This window comes from Malaclemys terrapin, chromosome 2, assembly GCF_027887155.1.
Source record: "Malaclemys terrapin pileata isolate rMalTer1 chromosome 2, rMalTer1.hap1, whole genome shotgun sequence".
NCBI lineage: Eukaryota > Metazoa > Chordata > Testudines > Emydidae > Malaclemys > Malaclemys terrapin.
This window is the reverse complement of record NC_071506.1, coordinates 196,696,042-196,719,833: the sequence shown is the minus strand read 5'-3', so window position 1 is coordinate 196,719,833 and position 23,792 is coordinate 196,696,042. Positions and strand designations below refer to the sequence as shown.

General features: G+C 37.9%; 1 protein-coding gene and 1 gene segment (V, D, J or C); one reads left to right on the top strand and one right to left on the bottom strand.

The window, feature by feature from the left end:
* STARD3NL (STARD3 N-terminal like) overlaps window positions 1-4,018 on the top strand; it is a 48,891-nt gene extending 44,873 nt beyond the window's left edge. For both annotated transcript variants that reach the window (XM_054019230.1, XM_054019231.1), the window contains exons 8-9: window positions 2,369-2,440; window positions 3,494-4,018. In XM_054019230.1, coding sequence (XP_053875205.1) covers window positions 2,369-2,421 — 53 coding nt within the window. In that variant the 3' untranslated portion in view covers window positions 2,422-2,440; window positions 3,494-4,018. The remainder of the gene's footprint in view (window positions 1-2,368; window positions 2,441-3,493) is intronic.
* Window positions 4,019-4,123: 105 nt separating this feature from the next.
* LOC128831307 (T-cell receptor gamma chain C region C7.5-like) lies at window positions 4,124-22,953 on the bottom strand. The segment is given in 5 exon segments: window positions 4,124-8,112; window positions 8,864-8,917; window positions 10,440-10,745; window positions 20,773-20,822; window positions 22,904-22,953. Coding segments are annotated over 5 exon segments (594 nt in total).
* Between the last annotated feature and the right edge of the window lie 839 nt (window positions 22,954-23,792).

Below are 23,792 nucleotides of genomic sequence, written 5' to 3'. Positions count from 1 at the left end.
CCGTTTGACACACCTTCCAAGATCCCCAGGGTGAAAGTGGACCGCACCCCGGTCTCACGAACTGCCTTGCGGAGCTCGCGCAGAACTGAGTAGGGGAGAGCCTCCCAGTCCACTATCTGCCCCCCATTTCCATTATCCCGCCAAGAGACGGGAAACGCCTCGAACCCACACTTGGATTCCTCATCGGTCAAGTGACCGGCCTCACGCGCTTGCCGCACCGCCGCGGCGACAGCGCCCCCCTGCCCGACCGGTAGGCAGGGGGGCGCCGCCACGGGCGGCGGCGCAGGGAGGGTCAGCTGTGGGCAGGAGGGGGGTGGCCCATCACCTGGGGGCAAAAGGGGGACCGGCTTGGGGCTGTTGGGGCCGATCCCCTCCAGTGCCTCCTTACAACGCTGCCAGAGCAGCAGGCACTGAACTGGGGCACGGGGTTTACTATACAAGGTGATCCCAATCTGTATCCAATCAAAAAGCTGCAATGACCCGCAGTCTGGATACCAGGGGCACTGGCGATCTATTTCCCTTAGGAGGTCCTCAATATGAGCGACCGGGACAGCGACACATGATCGCTGTCGTATAATCTCTTGTAACTCTCTTGCGTGCTCCTTCTGGGCACTGGAAAGTTTCCCCCCCATACTCACGAATAAGGGGCGGCAAACAGCCGCGGGCGCGCTCGGCGTATCCAGCCGGTGAGTAGAGGGGTATCACGTCGGGGTCACCAGCTGTGGTGACGACGCAGGAAAGGAAACAGAACGCCAGGTCTGTGGTAGCTAGAGAGCTTTACAAGCCTCTTGCAAAAAGCCTCCCAGGAAAACTTTTCCTGGGGTTTTTATTTCTCTCCTTACTTTGTTTACAACTCTTCTTAGTGGTTACATTCTTGCGCATAGAAGAGCCAGGCAGTATACATGCACATAAGATAACGAACCCATCTCTTGAGCGCGTGAACACCAGCTGCGAGGGTACAATCAAATCAGCCAAATAAGTTTCCCAAACACAAACGCTGGATTGAAGGTCACTCCTGCCTCGTAGCCATGGGAGCAGTTTGCCGCGCCTGTGGACTGGCGATTCGGGAGCTATGCATCTCTACATTAATTAATATAGATAGCAACATTGCGTTTTTTGAGTATTGGTCTAGAAACAGCCTTAAAGTTAAAGAATTTTTTTTTTGGAGGATGGGATGTGTAATTTAAAGTCAGAAAATCTCCTCATCAATGAATGAATTTAGAATTGTAGCTTGTCACCTAGCTGGGCATGGTTACAGAACAAATTCTTAGCCTCTGGAAAAACCTTCTGTAGGCCCATTTACCCTAATCGTATATGGGATGGCACAGTGAGACAGAATAAGGGTCAGTCAAGTGGACTTGCCCTGTTGAGTGGGCACTAGATTCTGAAGGGACACTTCCTCCAATATGGCACAGTAGGTTGAGGTTCTAGGTGAGGATATAGAAAGGGCCCACCACAACTCTAAAGGGTTTACTGATTATAGATGTGTGTAGTACAGTGGTTTGAGCTTAAGACTGGGAGCAAAGATCTCCAGAATTCTAACCCCATCTCTGATACTAATGCATTCTGTGATCTTGAGTAAGTAATTTAACCTCTTTGTATTCCTGTCTTTAAAATAGGGTTAATAATTTACCAGTGGTGGTCACAACTGTCCTGTGATAATTCTGATTAGTTCAGTCTTCACATGTCATATAAATTAATACCATTATTTCAGTAATGGTGTTTGGATTACTAATGACCTGATGCTTACAAAATACTTTACTTAGGCCTTTACTAGCATTTCCATTTTACACTAAAATCTCTTATTTTAAATTAAACACCGATAGACCCCAGTCGTCAGTGGGCGGGATCGAACCCGGGATCTCTGGAGCTTAGTGCATGAGCCAAAAGCCGTATGCCTCTTAGCTAAGGCTGCAGAGCAGACTCACTAGTCTCTCTCTCTAAGTGGTCTCGGTGCCACTAGCTGGGACAGAACACCACACCCAGGAGGTGTGTGGGTTACATACTTCCCCTCGCTGAGAAAGCGCATCCCGAGCTTCAGTGTCTTACAAGTGGGGGCTCGTTCAGGATTTCAACTGGGAACGCCAACAGACCCCAGTCATCAGCGGGCGGGATCAAACCTGGGGCCTCTGGAGCTTAGTGTCTCAGTCTCTACTGCATAAGCTAAAAGCCATATGGCTGTTCGCTCAGGCTGTAGAGCAGACTCATTAATCTCTAAGTGGTCTCAGTGCCACTAGATGGGACAGCACCACACCCAGATGTGTGGGTTACATTAGGAAAACCGTATCTTCATAAGTTGAATTGATTTTTAAATAAGGACTCTGAGTTTCTCTTACCAAACTAATAATTTCACTCTTTTCCTGTTTAGGATCTGATGAAGAATCTGAAGAAAAACAGGATAGTGAAAAACCAATTGTATAGCAACTATGGGAGATAACAGGCAAGTCCTTCTTTAGGGAAAATGTCTCTTGCATAAAAAGTTAATGTTTCTTTTTAATTTCCTTCCATTTAATCACCTAGGAATTAGCCACAATCCAGATGGTTAGCACTGTTGGAACTGGCCTGTTTCTAATGTCTGAGCTAGCTGTTACGGAGCACTGGCAAATATATCTGACTGCTGAAAGGGTGAATTAGGACCCACCTACAATGAGTTTTGACTATCCCAGTTTTTCTCTTCCTGGAGACAGCAACAGATGAAGTCAAGGCACACTGGGTACTCTGGTAGGGTCTGAGATGATCTATCATGGAGCACATGAAAGGAAGTGGGCTAGCAGCATGCATGCATCTGTTGGCCCCCTGACATTTCTCCTGTTTCTCACTTTAGAGGATGGGGAAGGACAAGAAGTTAGAAGATCTTGTGTGGAAGAGAGAAAGGAGTAGAAGTTACTTGAGTCCTTTCTCTTAGGTCTGGCCTACACTTAAAAGTTAGGTCAGTGTAGTTGCTGTGAAAAAATCCGCACGCTAGAGCGCTGTAGCTGTGGCACCTGCGCTCCCCTCCCCCATTGTAGACACAGCTAGGTCAATAAAAGAATGCTGCTGTCCCCTGGGGAGGTCAAGTTCCTACAGCCAGGGGAAAAACCCCTTCCACTGCTGTAGTATCTATGCTGTGGTGCTACAGTGGTATGGCTATGGTGCTGTATTTGTAATGTAGACATGACAAGTGTAGAACATTGGGGGATTCTGCGTGTTAAAGTGCTTTAAACAACAGAAAGAAGAGGGACAGGAGAACATATCAGGGTCAGGAAAGGGTTTGGCTACTTGGTGTATTCCTTATTGTTTCTATTTGATGGGGAATTAATCCTCTTAAGAGGCTTAAGTTCCTACCTGTCTCTTTTTTTCATAGCTCATTTCTGATTTTTATATGAATAGTAATGCGATACTGCTCTTTCTTTTTGAGCCTCTCTCTATCTTAATGCCTCTCTATCTATCTTAATGTCCATTGTCTTGGATCAAACTCTATTTATTCATCTTGACTTTTTTTAATCTCTTACAGAGTGAAAATCTGAATCAAAGGCCATTAGGGAATTGCTTATACTGAAACTGTAATGACAATGTCTGCAGTTGACTTATTGGTGGAACTGCTAACAAAAGAATTTATTTATTAGAGAACAAAGAGGAATGATTCCCGTGTACTGTAATACCTCACAAACTTGTTCTGTTCACATATATATATTAGACTGCCTCATGGCTGTTATGAAAAATTACTCAATTACTCATACTGTATTCAGTGATTCTTGAAGTTGATCTTCTAACAGCTAGGTAGCTACTAGAACGTGTTGTGCTTGTGTAACTAATCAGTAAACCTGGTAATATATTGAAGTAACACTTCTGTATGATGGAAGTATATTTAATGATTGTTTGAATTCACCAGATAAAACTATTTTACGTTGTGAAATATTTGTCCTGTTAATTTTTACATTTTCTTTTTTTTTTTAAACTCCATGCATTTTTTTTTAATGGACTTATGCACTCTTTGTAAAATAAAGAAAAATGTTAATAAAAACAATGTGACATATTGCGACATGTTTGTCTGTCCCTTCACATAGTAAGAAGACTTTTTCAATCTCCTTGTCTCTCACTGGGAAACAGAGGGTCTATGCTGACTTTCATTTTTGTATAGATTTTGTGGGACATACACGTAAAGTTAATTTATTTCTGCCTATTGTGACAGACTAGTGTGGTGGAGTGTAATTTATAAATATAGCCCGTGCGACAGTAGAATCCTGTTTGTTCAAGCAGGAGGTAGATGTAGAATTTATTCTAATAAATGTTTTGGACAAAGTTTTCAGTGCAGATAGTAAACAACTCTGTTTTGGTGAAGAGTTTCAGGAAATGAGCTTCTGCAATAATTATGTGGATTGTGGGAGGGTTGAAACTGTAATCTACTTTAAAATGAAATTAAGGCCTACCATATGAAAACTATTCACAGACAGAAAATCTATTCAGTTTTTATTGATAGTCTCCTTTTTAAATAGCATTAGCCAGAGAAAACAGAAACTTTAAACCTATGGGTGTGATTTTTGGGAGTCTCAGTTTTGGGTGCTCAACTTGGGACACCTCAAAGGGGCCCTGATTTTCAGAAAGTGCTCAGCACCTACACTTAAGGTGTCAAAAATTGGCTACCCCCAAATTACTAGTTACTTCAAAATCTTGTGCCATTTGTTTGTTAATTTTAACACCCAGGTGCATAACAGACATCCTCCTATACCTTATTATGTGGGTGTCCATGCTTTATTCAGGGTTTAATGAGTAGCAGGTGACCTGTGATATGATAGCAGTAGTTTCAAAACCTAGCCACACATTACCAAGTAGAAAAACAAAGTGAAATAGCAGCTTTTTTCACAGCTCTATAACAGCCATTAGCAGATCATATTCATCCAGAGTTGCATGAAGCACTTACTTGAGGGGGAAAATAATCCACAGGTAGTTGCCATAACATGTATCAGGGTGTTTTACATTATTCAGGCTTTCTGTGTAAGAATCTTCCTTGTGCTCTACTGGAGGAAGTGACTATATGGTGTTTATCTCTAGAAGTACCACACACTTCCTTCAGACTGTGACTCCCTTGTCATTTTTCTAGCGTTTTTGTCAACAATTGCTGTTCTATAATCAATGTGTGGTGGGTGGAATTTGTACATTATTCATAATTCTTAGTAACTTGCCCTAATTGAATGTGGATTGTAATTCTGGCCCTGTGACCTATGAAATCATAACTGGTAGAAAATACGTATTCAACCGTGGGCGTGGATACAGTATGATAGGATGCTTGCCTTCACAGTTGAGAAGATAGTTAACTCTTGAATGGTATTAAACTCACTAGACAAAATCTAACTTCATGTAATGACTCCATGATAGGAAGGAGGAACATCAGTGCATGTAGCTTTCTTGCAGTCCTCCTAGTCTTGCAATGGTAGCCTGTATGTATTAATGTGCCTCCAACACACTGTAGATTAAACTGCACTACTTCTACAAATACCATAGTGCTAGACTATGAAGTGTTACAGTACTCTCTACATGCAACTCATGCATGTCTTTGTAATACATTGTATTTCCATTAGCTGTGGCTCATAAATACATATGTGGTGGGGAGCAGGACTGGCTGTGGTTTAACTGTCCTCATGTTATCACACACGCCAATCACAAGCTACCTTTTCTGCAACAGCAATGACTAGCTTAGTTTATAGAATTTTCCACTAAATAACCACATCTTCCAGCAAACAAAATAACTCAAACCTCAAAAATAATACTTAAAATAACTCCCGGCTTCCATGTTCAGCATGTAAAAGTGCAGCAGGAGGTCACCTTAGGTGCACATGAGCCATTGCAGCTGTGAAATTTGCTACCACACAGTTGATAAACCGCAGTAATTGCTACATGCTGACTTCACTCAGGGCTGGGGTAAGCAAAGGCCTTTCCACAAGAAGCTTAAAAACACAAAAACCTGTTCTGCTCATGGCTATGCACACAGCTCCCATAAAAACAAATGGAGGGGGCAGAATCGGCACTACAAATCTAATTATTGCAATCTAATTAATTTTTTTAAAGTTTCCCCTCTTGCTATCATGTTCAGGGTGTTGTGCAAACAAAATGAAATCATAGTACAAAATAAGTCTCAATGGTAAGTAGTAGGTGCTTTAATACAACATCAAACAAATATTTTTCTTTCAAACTCAGGCCTGATTCTCAGTTGCAGAGCTATGATAATTTACATCAGCTGAGGATCTGGCCTGATCAGAACAAACTTGGCTTATTAAAGTTAGTGGATTGTGCTGTGTCTTCTTGTGTTCTGGACTGCAACAGCAGCAATAGAGGTGTGTTTTGTTTTGTTTTTCTCCAAAATATAAATGTGTACTAGAGTCCATTGAAATTGTATATAAAGTATTTGGTCCACAGATAGCTTTGTAGCTATTTATTTTCACTTAAGCAGCCCAAGCCAGCCAATTTAAATGCCAGTATGTTTGAAAAGTTTCAAGGCTAAGACATTACCTACTGAATAAGGGCCAGACTCTCCACCCTTATATTGAACAGTATGTAGTATCCTAATCTATGACTAATCCTGTTGATTTCATTGGGCAAATTACTCTAAAATGAGTGGGAATGGCAGAATTTGGTACAAAATACTTTGTTTTCCTGAAAATGTGTCATCCTTTGAAAACAGAATGATTTTAGTTACAGTATGTGTTTCCCACTTCCCTGTTCCATAGGAAATTATTTTATAAATTGTTTTGTTGGTTAAATAATGGAAAACGCATCCTATGTATGATTCAGGAAATAACACAATTGTTTGCTTTAAAGAATTTTAACCTCTTGAGAAGTAAATATAAGTATGCAGAGCCCGTCTAATCTTTATACAGGATGTGGGAATACTAAGCACATAGCTGTACAAATTATTGAAGTAAAAGATATACTGCTAATTGTGTATATATGTAAAATACAGTTAATATGATTTTTCCTATATGGATACTGCAAACATTCAGGGTCCAATGTGCTTGTACTTATGCCAATAATTTGCCCAGACTTGGACAAAAATTTTAGAACAGATTAATATTAATGATTTTATCAAAATAAGGACGTGCAAAGTTTGGAGAGGAGTTCAGAGTGATACCCGAGAACTCTTACCTTTATTTATTGGTTTAAAATGAACTGTTTGAACTTACAGTATGCATTGAAGAGAGTATTTCACTTTTTGAAATTCTTTAGGCATATACTGAAGAGGGTATATCTAGTTAAGATTGTATTTCATTCATTATAACTTGTATGTTGTTAAAAGATATAATATGGAAGTTTGCCATGTATGAGGCAAGTGTAGGTGTTGAGCTTTACCATTGTCTTCCAGACTTGTGTATGTCTGTCTTGAAAAATCTTTTTAAAAAGTGTTTAGATTTCCTTTAAATAAATAAACTGGACAGAATATTTTGTAATGCTGAATTTTATTTAAAATACATTAATCTTCAATTTTTAAAAAACAATTACTCATATTTCAAAGCCTGTTTTTGTTTTATAAAGGAAATAAATGAAATTAATAGAAATGAAATGACAAATGATTTAAAATGACAGATTAGGACTCCACGCCTGCTAATGATTATAGCGGTGAGTTTTTTCCATTGACTTCACTGAATGCAGCTGGCCTATCCACATCCAAAAAGTTGCTTGTGTGCACAAGTGTTTTTGCAGGACAAGAGCCTAAGAGACTGATCCTGCACTGATTTGTGATGCAAAATTCCCATTGAAATCAAGGAGTCCTTTAAGTTCTACAGTTACAAAATTAAAAGAATAAAATAGAAAAAATGAACACATGTCAAACTGTTCACTCTCAAGCAGAAGAAGCCATCTGTGCTAACTAGAGAATAAACCAACAAAATCAAATTGAAATGCACATCTTGATATTTAGAGCCAGGGGTTTCATATGAACTGGCTTAGGGCAAAGCAAAGTAAATTTCAGACAAAAATGCTGAGTTTGGAAGGTGCAAGGAGAAGTTTAAGGTTTCTTTCCCTGGCGCTTGATTGGACTTTGCATCCTGTACATGAAGAAGAGTATGATGACATAGTACATGGTGCTTTTCAGGAGAAGGACAATGTATATTAAATATGCCGTCCTGTGCATGAACCGCTCTGTAATAGCAACACAAAATTAAAAAAACCCAAACAGTTAATGGTGCATATTTTACAGCCTCAAAGAAAAATAAGTATAAAACCATGAATGAGTGTCTGCTAACCAGGTCTACATTCCGAATATACCTGCCCATCCAGCAGAGCTGATAGAAAAGAGGCACTCTGAGTGCTGGTATCGCTACTATCTGCTAAGGAGTAAGCATGATGCTAGTGCTTCTGGCATTGACAGCTTATAATAGGGTGTTGCCATGATTTTAGGCCAAAATTTTGAGACCGGGAAGTTTCTTCTAAGTCCATATTCAAGCAGCTAAATAAAATTGGTTTGATTTTAAGACTTCCTGATCACCCACAAATTGTACTGAAATAAGTTGGGTCATTAAGCATTCAGCACCTTTACGCACCATTTGAAAATGTTGGCCTTGGATGCTTTTATAATTTAACATGTTAAGTATTAGATTAAAGAACAGTTGCATGTGTAGGCTAAAAAACAATGACACGTGGCATGTTAACAGAGCATAACAAATACCACCAAAGCATGTATTTCAGCAGAACCTAGTGTTTAACCTGAGCTACCCATGGGCATTAGGTACTGGACACACTGCAAATGTTAACTTACAGCAGTGTTCCACACCTAGAATAATTGTGTGTGGACTATTGACAAAAACGAAAATATTCTCTTTGTATTAACCATATGAAATAGTGCTTAATTCTTAACTATATTGTAGAGAAAATGAGAATTGGACACAATTACCTATGAAAAGTCTGTTGGTACAGTCTGCTGTGCTTTGAGGCTCTATGGAGGTGCCTGAAAGGATAGAAGCATAACATGTAAAGAGGGCTTTAATTGTCAAATGGGATTCTTGTTGCAAATTAACACACTCCTTTCTTGACAGAAGTTTAAAGAAAAAAAAGATGGTAAAAGTATTATAACTACAGTGACTCAAATATGGAAAGTTAATATTTAAAAAAATAAGTACCTAGATTCCATCCAGAGTAAATGCTCAGTAGCATGTAATTTATGTGCAAAACCAAGTAGAGATAAAACTGGGAAAAATGCATATGCTCCTGCAAGTGAATACTTGTATGCCTTATATAGAGATTGAGGTACTGATGTTGCAATCAGATCAGTCAGTGCAGACCTCTGACCCTTTAGGAGCTCAATTGCAGTCTTTGCATTTACATGGGTGCCGGGGCCTGGACTATCAGATCTGATTGCAGGGTCTGGACATTGGCCCTTCTGTGTATGCAAGTTTCTGTTCATGTAACGGCAGATGCATTTTGTCCCATCAAATTACTCAGTTGTGTTTGCCCCTTTGCAATGTATATGTATACTCGGCCGATAAAAACCTGTCCGCCTTATTTTGTCTCTAGTCAGAGGGAGCCTGAGATTGTTGGCATTCATGGTAATGTTGTTTAATAGCTGTACAAGAGACAGACTGTATCCTCATCAGGATTATTTTCTTCTAAGGCCCATCTCTTAGGCCTTTTGGATGGGCAAGAGGGGGATGGTCAAGAAGTCTATTTTTCTATTGTATTTGAAATAGATAAATTTGTATCTTCTCTTATTAATTGCCTCCATGCTGACTGAGACCTGGGGGTAAGATACATACTGCAAATCAATAAATAACCTGAAAATATATTTTTATCAGAAAGCACTTTGAGAACTGAAATGTAAGGATTATGGGCCAGATTCTGAGCTAGTGTCAACTGGCCTGGCTCTATTAACTTGACTAGAGCTATGCCAATTTACATCATCTGAGAATCTAGCTATGTGGGAATAGAAGTTGGAAAAATACCTATTCAATCAAAAGAACGGAGAAAGATTTTGTTCTTAAAGATCTAAACCTGATCTCAAATAAGAATCAAACAGAAATTACGGTACTTCTCTTAATTTATTTTCTCTTTCTCTTGCCTTTTCTTTTTGATTTTGGTTTGTGTAATTATTCTGGTCTGTTTTAATAAGCTAGATGCTGTGTGTGTTATTACGTTTGTTGCAGTATATACAATATACAGCACTTGTTCAAAACCAAACACTCTAGCCCAGGTCTGTGGCTGGTGTAAAACTACAGAGCTCCATTGACTTCAGTGGTGTTACGCTGATTTACACTAGTTGAGCCAACATTTTCTTTCATTCTAGAAAGATTTTAAACTGAGGGAGAGAAGCCAAAACTGAGCTTTTGATGGAGATAGCCAACTTATGGAGAGATGGAAACTAATATTGGCCTGGAGAGCGCAAACCCTTTTAGGAACAGTAATACATTTTATTGTAAAGAAACAGTGAACTCTCTAAATATATATAGAACTAGTTTTAATAATATAGTATATACCTGGAGATTTGATAGCGACAGAACCAGTATCTTTTTCATGTTGATAGTTGCAGTGATAATTCTTGTTGCTATTTTTATCTACGGTCAGCCAGCTGCTTATTGAGTATGATTGTCGATTGTCATCAGGGGGCCAAATTTCCCCAAGCACTGCATTTTTCTCTGCGTTCTCCTTGTCGACGTCCCAAGTCACTTTAATAACATTTGGGTAAAAATCCTCAATGAGGCATACGTGTGTTACTTTCCCATCTTTTTCAGTAAAAGGAGGCAGGACCTGGACTTTTTTGGAATCGAGTTTTGCTTCTGTTTCTGGATTTATTTTAGAGAGAGAAATGAATTTATTAGAAATTAAGTAAATTCAGAATTGCAGTATACATGGTATGCTGTGCTTTTGAAACAATAAAGAATTCAAAGATTTGAAAGTAGAAGAGAGAGGCAATTTCATTTCTTGCATCCAATTCCTCCAAATTGCACTCATGCACACAATCTTAACTCTGAGTTCAGCATAAGAACAATATCTCATTGCCAAACATATTTTAACTACTTAAAGTCTATAATATATTGTAGCTGCCTATTAAATTCTGAAGATGGGAGTAAATTATCCACTTATGAGTTACAGCTTTAGGGAGTTGGAATTGCAGAAGTTTACGTGCTTGAATTGAATGCAGGTTTTTGTGGAACAGAAGAATCTGTGAGAGTGCCCACTAACTTAGCTTCCAAACTCAAAATATATTAAACACTTTTTGACTAAATGCTAAGTACAGCTTTATGTTCTGGTTCATTTCAAAACATTTGTGACTTTGAAAAATCTCCCCTTTATTTACCCAAAATGTGTGTATAAAAGACACCGGGATAGTGAGAGGAAGGGTACATCTACACTGCAATAAAAGACCTGCGGCACAACCATGACTGGCCCAAGTCTCCTGATTCTGACGTGCAGAGCTTGCATAGCACGGCTAAAAATTGCATTGTTGTTGTTTCGGCTTGAGCTGGAGCGCAAGCGCTGAAACCCAACAATGGAGGTGATCTAAGAGCCCGGGCTCCAGTCAGAGCCTGAATGTCTACACTGCAGTTTTTAGCACCAAAGCCCGAGACCACAAACCCAAGTCAATTGACCCAGGCTCTGAGACTTGGTGCCACAGGGTTTTTATTACAGTGTAGATGTACCTGAAGGGAAGGGTATTAAAGATTCCACAAACCTTTTAATAAGGCTTTTCTTTAAAAATAAATTTGCCCTGAACTAACTCATATACTATTTAAGAACCTTGGTTAACACTTTTAAAAAGAGAGTTAGAAAAGTAATCTTTAAGCCTTTTCCACACTAAACTTTAACCTTTGTGAAAACATTTTTTATCAATTATTCACCTTAAAATGATATAAGACCATATAAGATATGTTCTATTGCAGACCCAGCCAATACAACTTTGGAGAAACTGTTGCTGAACGCCATTTGGGGATATTACAGTAAATACATTAACATAAATCACTCAATGACAAATATCAATTACGAAATTATCAAGGATAATACACCCGGAAATGACTTTGTTTATGTATTTGGCAAATGTAATGGAGTGTTATGCATAATGCTCAACACTTCTGAAAATCAAGTCACTTAAATGCCCAAATAAGTAATTCGGAGCCTAACTTTAGTCAACCACTTTTGAAAATCTTGATTATGAAGTATTACTAACAATGGAACTCTCAATGGAACTCAGCTATCAAATCTTTGCTGAGGAATAGAGGGTATGTTGCTGCTTGTGTCCAAATCCTGGAGTGAATTAGCAAAGTGCCTATTAGTGAATTTCTGCTGTATCTCCTAAATTATTTTAAAATTCGGCCACAGTATTAATGTTGTTACTCTAGAAATAGAGCTTAAAAAATTGCAAAAAAATCATTTTTTTTTTCACTTCATAAAATTTTAAAAAATTGCGGCCTGCTATACGATTGGATAAAATACAACCAAAAATATTTTTTATTAAAAGTTTGAGCTAGAAAGGATGACAATTTTATTTCATCCCCAAGTTTGTATAAGTGCATGAAATAACACTGAACAAGGCCAGAAAATACTTCCTTGCTAAAATCATTATCTGTCTGCTCGTTTCATATGGCTGACATTAAACAATACATGTTTTTAAACAGTATATTGAATTTACTAGTTTTCACAAGAAGTGAGCAGGTTCAAAACACTTTTACTGCTGCTAATTTCTGTCTCCTGTTTGTCACTGTGGGCTATAACCAAGAGAATAAGGTTCCCAACCCAGCTAACTGCCAAAGAAGTATTCTCTACAGAATGAGGCAACGTTCTCATGTTATAAATGTGCATCACAAAGAAGAAACGGAAGGTTGTTGATATTTCAGTAGTGTCGAAGGTCCCCAAATGGGCACCATGAATTCTGTGCATTCTCTATTTGTTCCAACACTTAACTGCAACAAAATAGTTGGCCTATACTCCACAAAACATGTTGATTGGAACTTTTAAAGGCAGTAAGAAGGGATTTAGGTGCCCAAATCACCTTGAAATTCAGGATCCTTTGATAATGTCAGCCATTGTCTTTAGTCAACTGAGACACAAATAGATTAATACTAAGGCCCTGCTCCCGCAAAGTCATAGACTCGTAGACTTTAAGATCAGAAGGGACCATTATGATCATCTAGTCTGACCTCTTCCACAACGCAGGCCAGAGAATCTCACCCACCCACTCCTGTAATAAACCCCTAACCTATGCCTGAGTTATTTAAGTCCTCAAATCATGGTTTAAAGACCTCAAGGTGCAGAGAATCCTCCAGCAAGTGACCCGTGCCCCAAGCTGCAGAGGAAGGTGAAAAAGCTCCAGGGCCTCTGTCAATCAGCCTTGGAGGAAAATTCCTTCGCGACCCCAAATATGGCGATCAGTTAAACCCTGAGCACGTGGGCAAGACTCACCAGCCAGCACCCAGGAAAGAATTCTCTGTAGTAACTCAGATCCCACCCCATCTAACATCCCATTACAGACCATTGGGCATATTTACCTGCTAATAATCAAGCTAAATTAATTGCCAAAATTAAGCTATCCCATCATACCATCCCCTCCATAAACTTATCAAGCCTAGTCTTGAAGCCAGATATGTCTTTTGGCCCCACTACTCCCCTTAGAAGGCTGTTCCAGAACTTCACTCCTCTGATGGTTAGAAACCTTCATCTAATTTCAAGTCTAAACTTCCTAATGTCCAGTTTATATCCATTTGTTCTTGTGTCCACATTGGTACTAAGCTTAAATAATTCCTCTCCCTCCCTGATATTTATCCCTCTGATATATTTATAAAGAGCAATCATATCTCCCCTCAGCCTGCTTTTGGTTAGGCTAAACAAGCCAAGCTCTTTGAGTCTCCTTTTATAAGACAGGTTTTCCATTCCTCGGATCATCCTAGTAGCCCTTCTCTGTACCTGTTCCAGTTTGAATTCATCCTTCTTAAACATGGGAGACCAGAACTGCACACAATATTCCAGATGAGATCTCACCAATGCCTTGTATAACGGTATTAACACCTCCTTATCTTTACTGGAAATACCTCGCCTGATGCATCCCAAGACCGCATTAGCTTTTTTTATGGCCATATCACATTGGCGGCTCATAGTCATCCTGTGATCAACCAATACTCCGAGGTCCTTCTCCTCTTCTGTTACTTCCAACTGATGTGTCCCCAATTGATAACCAAAATTCTTGTTATTAATCCCTAAATGCATGACCTTGCACTTTTCGCTATTAAATTTCATCCTATTACTATTACTCCAGTTTACAAGGTCATCTAGATCTTCCTGTATGACATCCTGGTCCTTCTCTGTATTAGCAATACCTCCCAGCTTTGTGTCATCCGCAATCTTTATTAGCACATTCCCACTTTTTATGCCAAGGTCAGTAATAAAAAGATTAAATAAGATTGGTCCCAAAACCAATCCCTGAGGAACTCCGCTAGTAACCTCCTTCCAGCCTGACAGTTCACCTTTCAGTATGACCTGTTGTAGTCTCCCCTTTAACCAGTTCCTTATTCACCTTTTACTTTTCATATTGATCCCCATCTTTTCCAATTTAGCTACTAATTCCCCATGTGGAACCGTATCAAATGCCTCACTGAAATCGAGGTAAATTGGATCCACTGCATTTCCTTTGTCTAAAAAAAATCTGTTACCTCTCAAAGAAGGAGATCAAAGAAGTTTTATACATGTGCTTAATTTTATGCATTGTGAGTAGTTCCACTGATGTCAAAGCTTGTGAAGGTTCTTCTACTAAAATGGTTTCAGCTTATTTTTGTGCTGTCTGGCTATTCTAGAGTTTTCTGAAACTATTTGGAACTGAACCAGACTATAACCCTGTATGTAATTAGGGTTGTGTCAAAAAGTATTTAAAATATCTTGAAATTAGAAGCAAATAAAGATACTTGAGATGTAAGACCACCTAACCAAGAAAAATCCCTTCATTAAAGAACTTTCCCTCATTTTGGAAATTGTCACCTAAAAGGGAATTGATTTTTCTCTTCTTTCCAATTTAGATCCTCATGCTCCAGCACTAATTAGTTCAACATTTGGGGCTCAATCTTACATTCCAAATGCACCATAAGCACCCAGGAATACAGGATTGGGCTTGAACAATAGGTTTACCAAATGATTTATTTACTCAAGTCTTGTATGTATGCAAAAAACCTTTACACAGCTTCCTGCCCAGTGATGATGTGCTTTGCAAAATATAATGATTATTTCTGGCATTTCTCTTTAGATGTTTTTAGAAATTGGAGTCACATTTACATGTTGATACTTTTGCAAGCACACATAGTTTTTTGTATTTGCACATGGTTAGATGGGTGTCTATCCAATATAAAATCTGAATTTTGTACATGTATAAGCAGTATGTGTGTTTGCATAAGTGGGCAAAATCTGTTTTAAATATGTTGCCTCATTTTAGGTGAGATATAAAACCCCTTAAGCCAATGGGATTTTTTTCTTTGGCTTCAATGGCCTTTGGATAAGACACTTTAAGAAGATAAGACCCTTAATTTCCAAGTCAATTAGAGTTTCCAGTGTGGAGCTACTTATTGTTTTGGTCCAACTTAATTTTTCAAAACACCTCGCTTGTCTAATTTATTTAAGTGGAATTTTTAACAATGATGGCGTGTTGTAAAAGAGTATACGTGCTATATTCCTATTACTCTAAGTATCACTTCTCTTTTTTAAGAAGGTAATTAACTTTGGGCCCCTTAGTTTCACTTCTTGCGCAAAAGAAATTCCTATTAGTTTCAATGGGAGGTTTTCTAAAATGAGGATTGCAGGGTTAAGTTATAATTGACTCACTGCTAACTATTTTTGTGTGTGTTTGCAATCTGCATGCCACTTATAGGTAAACTCATACGTAAATATTGTTGATGTTCTAGTTGAGAACGAAGTCCATTATGACATCAGAATATATTAAAAAATAAGTAAATGGTATGCTTGCAATTTTAATTTTTCATTATGTGCTTGGTCCAGCAAAGTGCTGAATGTGCCTGTGAAGTTCTGAATGCTTCTCATTTCCCATTGAAACCAATGGACATTGAGGGTGCTCAGCACCTGGTATTATTTACACCCAAAAGAGCAAAGGATTGTTATGACATTTCTCTGTTGCTGGCCAGTGACTTATGATTTCATTAACATTAGTGTTGTTAATAAATTATTACACTTGTAATAAAATTTTATCTCAATGCAAGAACGTACACTGGCTAAAGTATTGAGCTTATTTTGATAGATTTTGCCATTATGAAACATTTAAAGTAGTTTGACTAAAAACTTTCTAAAAACTCACCAGTTACAACAAGTTTTGTGCCAGTTCCAAAGATTTTCGCAGCTCCCACAGTGTTACAACTTACTACATAAACGGCCTAAGACATGTCTATTCAGAGGGATCAGATCTGAACAAATATTGCTAAATGGGCACAACTGAGAGCCAGTTAATTCAAGCAAAGAAATGGTGGAATTTTCAATGTATTTTTCAGAGTGAGCTTACATTGGTATTTTCAAATACTGTATATTAATATTAATTTGGTAACTTTTAAATTCTGTTTAAAAGAAAATCATTCATTTCATTGACAGAGAGGATCGGGTTGACATTTGAGACCTAATGTTGGACTTGTACTATTTTCTCTTTCCTAATAGACTGATGGAAAAGGGTATTTCAATTAAATTCTGCTGGATGCTCGGTGTTTTTGTCCCTGTACTGCCAGAGTGGTCAAATTGGTGCATTTTAAAAATCCCAATATAAATAAACATATAATTAGAAAAAAATACTCATTTTACAGTACACTGTGACCTATCCCCTTTTCTCAAGATGTTTCATGACATGTTTCAACACATTAACTTCTTACATCTCCTGACTGATACATACTTCTGATACGGGATGATAAATCCTGGTCACTGCACTAAGCAGAGTTAAGGGGATTTCTCTAGGAGAGCTACATGATGGACGGGAAGATGAAATCTTTTCCCCAACCTAGCTAGAGCATCATAGCCCAGGAGCTTTAGTAAAGTCCATGCAGTTGCCCACCCACTGAGCGGGCGTTTTGGCCAGTTGATCTCACTAGTCACAGACCCAATGGCCATTCCATGCCCTCACCACTCCCCTACCCCCGATCCCCACTGTTCTTTGGTGCATGGGGGTACCCTAGAATTGCCTCTTTGGCTTGCCCCCCCACTCCGGATGGAACCATGGATGTTCTGGTCTGTGGTATTGACCCCTACACAAGAGAACAACCCAGCTTTGACTCAGGATGAATAAAAAACCCCTCTATATCAATAATTGTCAATGTGAATTTGTACATTAGCTTCACATTTAGATAGTAAAGACATTCATTCTGTTACTGTAGACTGCATATCACGTTTCCATTGTCAATTATCCTTTTTGAATAAATTGTGCTCTGCAGTCTCTAATTTTATATTATCACAAGTAACTTTTTCTCTATGCTACTATAGAACTTACTTGAAACAATGAGCTTTGTGCCAGAGCCGAAGACTTTGATATAATTGTTCTCACTGTGTTCATGTGCTTTGCAAAAACTCATGGGCCAGATCTTCTGCTGCTGGAAATCAAAGGAGCTTCATTGAGGATCTGGCCCATATAGCTGAATAAAGCTTCATATTTTTTGATGTGCAATTGTGAATAGAAGTTGACAATCACTTTAATATACTAGACTTGTGAATAAAATGGCTTTTCTTTACAAAATGGCAAATACTTGATCCTGTATTCCGCTGGCACCCCAAACTCCAATAGATTGCATTATATGTTTGGAGTAGTTTAGAAGCAGACATGCAAAATGAGTCAAAAACTTGAAATGCGTTCTACATATCAAAGGCTTAGAATTTTCTCGTGCTTGGATCCCTCAGCATCACTTGAAATTTCTATTTTTCTCTTAGAGTGAATTTAGGGTTTGTGAATGGTGCCAAATTGACAGCACTGGAAACTACCTATATTGAAAATACTTCAGCATTCTACAATAGTGGTCCAGTGCTTAATAATGCTATTGTAAAATGTGCTGAGTGATTTTGGACTATTGCTGGAGAATCTATTTTATTTAGTGTTGGATTTCTCAGCAGGTCCTAACAGTGTGTTTGAAATCTGTTTGCAAAGGTCACCTTTAAAGGATGAGATGGTAAATTATTCTTAATATCCCTTAAGTTCTTGGTATTTCTGATACAAGTGTCATCAACAATGCCTGTCATGATGAAGTTTTTTAAGGTGGACACCTGTCCTCTGAAGATTCTTTGCTCACAACTGGACATCACTTTCTGCCATAAATTTGGATTTGGTCTTTTAGGACCAATGGGGTTTGGATCAGATACTTATATATTTTTTCTATAAGGAGTTCATGTTCAGTCAGTAATGTCAAAAATCAGTACCTAGAACTGTTTGAGAAGGCAGCAAACTGATTTAAACCAACCCTAGACTACTTGAGAATCTTATCAGCAAAATAAATCAGTAATAGTAGCTCCTTTGTACATTATAACTAATGATCTGCACTGATCACTCCATTCTTAATGCACTTTGTTTTACAAAATCCCAAGTAACTTCCATCATATAATGTGAGATATGATCTTTGGACAACCTTTTAATAAGCATTCCAAATATTTTTCCATTTATTTTTTCTATGAAAGAATGTAAAGTTTTGGTGAATTATTTTTCTTATTTTAAACAAAATGACTAAGTACTTCTGAAAGTTGGCAGATAGCATTGTAGACTGAATCCCTTCCCTCACAGGATAGATACAACACAGGCAGGGACAGGAGAAGCTTCTTCACACCATCCCACCGAGCCATGTCATTTTTGTCCTGGAAGGACAACCTCTAGAGATGAGGGGACAGTTCAGTCTCCAATTCAATCTTTGGCTTCTGCACCGAGCCTGCCATTAGTATCAGTTTTTTTCTAGAATATTGCATTCAGAAGAATCCAGTTATTCCATTTTAATGTAAACTTCTTTAATGATGACTAGATGCACTTTAATGGATACAATAAGAGAAGCACCATTATTCCCATGTCATGCTCGTTGATAGCAGCAAGCTTGGTTCTGTTTCCAAATCTTTTTACTCATCTATTCCACTAAGCAAGAATTCTGAAGACTTCTGGTAGGTCCTAACCCTGCTCTCACTTATACTGGTGTAAATCTGGAGTAACTCCATTTTAAATGAATGGAGGGAAGTCAGTTTAAAAAGAGGAATGATGAGTGTGAGAGCAAAATCAGGACTGCTCACTATATATGACTTCAATAGCAATTTCTGCTTGTTCAGTATACTTGTGAATAATGTTGTCCATGCTAAGAAGTACGGTTATACAACATGGGTAAAATCCTGGCCAAAAGTCATTGCCATTGAGTTCTGTGGAGTCGGGATTTCACCTCATGTTCTTAGAATGGAAAAGCCCCGATTCCTATAATTCTGGAGTCAAATTCAGCCCTGGGCACAAACCGCCACAATTTCTTCTGATTTTACTTAGAGTTGTGCCAGGGTCTGAATTTCTCCATGATCTCAGTGTTATTTTTCCTCTTAGGAGGAACTTACTTAGCCAATATTTGATATTTCTCTTTGAGAAGATATTTTGTTACTAACACATTTTATTATATCCAGGTCAGTGGTAAATGATAATCAAGTGAGCAATCTTAAGTCTTCATGCTGTAATAAATAATCTGCACATGTCACTGACATGGTTCTCCATTCCTTTCACAGTCAAAAGAGCTGGTAAAGCTCTGGGAGTTTTGCCTGTCAAAGAGTGCAGGATCTTTATACAAGTAAGAGGATTTAGGAAAACTGTCCATTGTAAACTATAATGCTAACTAAATTGTAACTACATTCTTAATACCATAGAATATTCACTTAAAGCAACATGCTGATCCTGATCTGATATTTTTAGAATGAATTATGATAGTGTATTTATTTTAATTGGCAGCATTACAACAATTTACCTTTAGTTGAGAGCTATAGGGGTACTAAGGTAAACTTGATTTTGAATTGAGGTTTAAAATAAACTGACCGTTCTAGTTTCTGAGACAATAAGGATATGATTTTCCTTTGTCCTGTGTTCGTGCAGTCAGGTATACCAATGCAAACTGGGTGTAACGTTCAACTTAATCAGAATGATAGCATTTCCCACTGACTTTTTATGAGCCTAAGTGACTTCCAAGAGAAAGGCAAAGAAGACTCAGACCCCAAGTATATATTGTTAAACACCTATTAAGTGTCAGTTTGCCTGCAATGCCAAGGTACTTCTCACAAGATGACAATCTCTAGGCCAAATTCTTTCACTAACACTGGTGTAACTACAAAAATTCAGCTATGAAGATACTGACTACTACAGAGATTGCTTCTTTTGTTTTAATTGAGAAGCATCATGATGTTACTTCTTTCAGAGTTGTTTAATTTTATGCATGTTTATGAATTTTAGTTAAAGAATTTGAATAAAATCAAAGCTAAGACAAATTTTTGCAACTGGACCAAGGACCCGCATGCTTATGGCAGCACATCCTCTGAAAAATGACATTTAACAGCTGAAATATTAGAAATATTCATTATCTTGAAAAAATCTACTTTAAATCTATCGGTAAATATTGCAGGTTTGCTCTGGGATTGAAAAGTTGATGTATTTGGGATCAGATCCCAGGAGGTGCTAAGAGCCCTAACTTGCACTGAAGCGTACATAAATTGATGGTGTTCAGCACCTCACAGTAAGTGCTCAGTACTTCACAAGATTGAGCTTACAGTTGTTGACCTTACCTGTGATAAAAGGCTTTTCAATTATCACAATAAGTCTCTTTATCTTTGCATTACTGTAATTACCACATAACTTACCTGTTACAATGAGTTTGGTCCCAGAACCAAATACTTTGGTGCGATAGCCACTAGAAGTATCACAGTGAGCAAATCCTTTGCAAAATACTGTACAGATCTAGTATCTTTATACTGATGAACCTGTAGCTGTTGCTTTAAAAAATTCTGATTTGCTATTTAAATTGCTTTCTGGTCTTGCAATAAAATAGTAAATAAGGAGAGTGCATGTAAAATAATGTGAAAACTGTGGAGGCGATTTTCAAAGGTGCAAAAGAAACTTAGACATGGTTAAGTTAGATGTGCCATTGAAAATCTGTCCCTAAGATTAATCTGTTTCAATATGGTTTAGATTGGCTGTTTCTAATAATTTGTGGAAAGGAACAAATTACTTTTAAATTGGGGTCCACAAGCTGAGGTTATAAAATTAAGCCTGCATGCTGCCATCGTTCCATGATGGTGCTCCTAATGATAACGATAGATTGAGGGTAGAATATAGCTCTTAATTTGGGTATTTTCATGAGAATTATTTTGGCTAACTTTTGCCATTTGGTGTAATCAGAAATATTCCCCAACAGAAAACATTGCTTTACATAAATATTTGTTTGTCTCAGGGACAAGGTACCCAGCAAGGACGATTTAGCAGTATCTGGAGGGAATAATAAACTTAATTAAAGACCCAGAATTCTCTCAATTCCAATAAATCCAAACATGGCTAAAACCTTTTACCAATTGGAAATCATCTTTAAAAAATAAAATTGAGAATCATATTATTGTCTCAATTATTGTATTTTATTAAAAGGATTACTCTAGCACATATACCTTATGTTTATGTAAAAAAGAAGAACACCTCTTTATTTCCCATCACTACATGGAATCAACAAGATTTACTGCATTTTGACCGCCTTTTGGCCTTTAATTAAGCACATGCTTAAATACATTGCCGTATGCGAATGGTTCCTGAACTGGAGCATTTTTTAGGAAAGAGAAAACAATTGCATTAAGATATTACTACTAGAAATGTACCTTTTAATGCTACCTAATGGCCAGATCCTCCAAGGGCTGATGATCCTCAACTCCTATTTAAATGAATGAGCATTAAAGAAGCTCAAAACTCATATGATGGGGTGCTAAATAAACGGTATTGTACAAAAACCATAAGTTTTACATTTCACATTTACTGCTAACAATAAGTGTTTCCACTTCTGAATATTTTTGCACAATCACCTCACAGTGTAACAATACTAAACAAGCTCTCCAAACAATTTACATAATTCTCATTGATTACACAAGTGTAACTGGTTTGCTCTGAATTACAGAGACTACTATGGGTGAAATCCTGATCCCAATGAAATCAGTTGGAGTTTTGCCTTTGAGTTCTGTGGAATCAGGATTTCACCCAGTATATTTATGAATAACTTGATTTTGTCCTGGATAACAAGCATAGTAAATACAGAGAGTAAATGTATGCTTTGAAAACATCTTGAGAAACTTACTTGAAACCACCAGTTTGGTGCCCGAGCCAAAGTACTTTACTCCATACTCACATCATTGAAATCCTCTACAAAAACTAATGAATTATCAAGTTATGAATTTCATAAGAATAAAATTCTGAAGTTCATATTTTTAATACAAAGGTCACAATCTAAACTAGGCTTGCTGTCAGCCACTTAACTGTGTGAGTATTCAACTGAGTTTATGCACTTTGTGAATTCCTGTGCCACCTGCTACCAAAAATGTGTTTTGCTCCTTGACATACATCACTGCATGGCAAGTTGAGTGGGGTGATTTCCTGGTCACCACCCGATTCCATTAATTTCAGTGGATGAGCAGGATTTAGTCCTATGATCTCCAATGTGCCTGAATGGGAAGGATGGTTTTGTGGTTAAAGCACCGGAGTGAGACTCAGGAGATTTGCCTTTTCTTTTCTGGCTCTCCCTCTCTGCCGTTGGGCAAATCACAATCTCTGTGCTTCACTTTACGTCTTAATGTATAGTTTAGAAAATGACACTTACTAGACAATCTATTATAAATACTGTTATGTACTCAACATTAACTAGCATTTATAGTATTGATTGGACTGTTTAAGTAGCTTTAATCTGATAAAGAATATTACACACAAAAGGGAAAAGATACTTTCCGTAAAACCACTTACTGAGAACCTGAAGACTGTTGCACCTCAGGCAATTTTCCTTCGTTAATCATCGTACACTGATATAGTCCTAATAACAAACTTTTTAATATTCTCATACCTGCTAAATTGAAACCTGTGCTGTGAATTTTGCACTTGCTGGCATTTGGACATAATTTTAAATGTAAAGCTCTCCATTTCCCTCCGTCCTGATTCTTAACAGCTATTCAGTAAATATTCCAGTCTTTTACTCTTGTATTCACTTTATTATTAGGATCATATACTGCCCTCAGTGAACCCCTTGGTGTCCTTGGAAGTTCCATACACAGGTTAAGAGCAATACACGGATTATGTGCAAATTCCTTTTTTAATATTCATTTATTCGGTCCAGTTTTTTTGTCCCTTGATTCTATTTACCAAAAGAAAAACAATCAAGAATAAAAATACTTACCAGAAACAACTAATTTGGTTCCTGTGCCAAAGTACTTGATCCAGCTTGAAGTATCACATTGACTTTTCATTTTACAATAAGCTGTGGTACTTTACTTATGCTGCTGTGTCCTTGCTCAAATAACCAGGCACTCTAACCAGTACCTGGGGAAATACTTCTAATGAAGTTTTCCTCGTTTCTTGACTAATTGGAGAATTTAATTAATTCACATTTTTGTGCCCTCATAAAGCTGATACATAAATTCTCTTCCCAGTGACTCTAATTGCATGTCTTTGCAGCTTTTCTGTTAACGAGTCCTCACTCCTTAAAATGGAAACTAGATGACGGCTTCTATTTGATTTTAATGTTGTAAATAGACTGTTGGATCAGGCGGCTCTCAAACATTTTTACTGTGTGGTCCATATATTAAAAGAGAGATTGTCTCATGGAATACAAACCCTGTCCCATTCCCAATAGCATTGA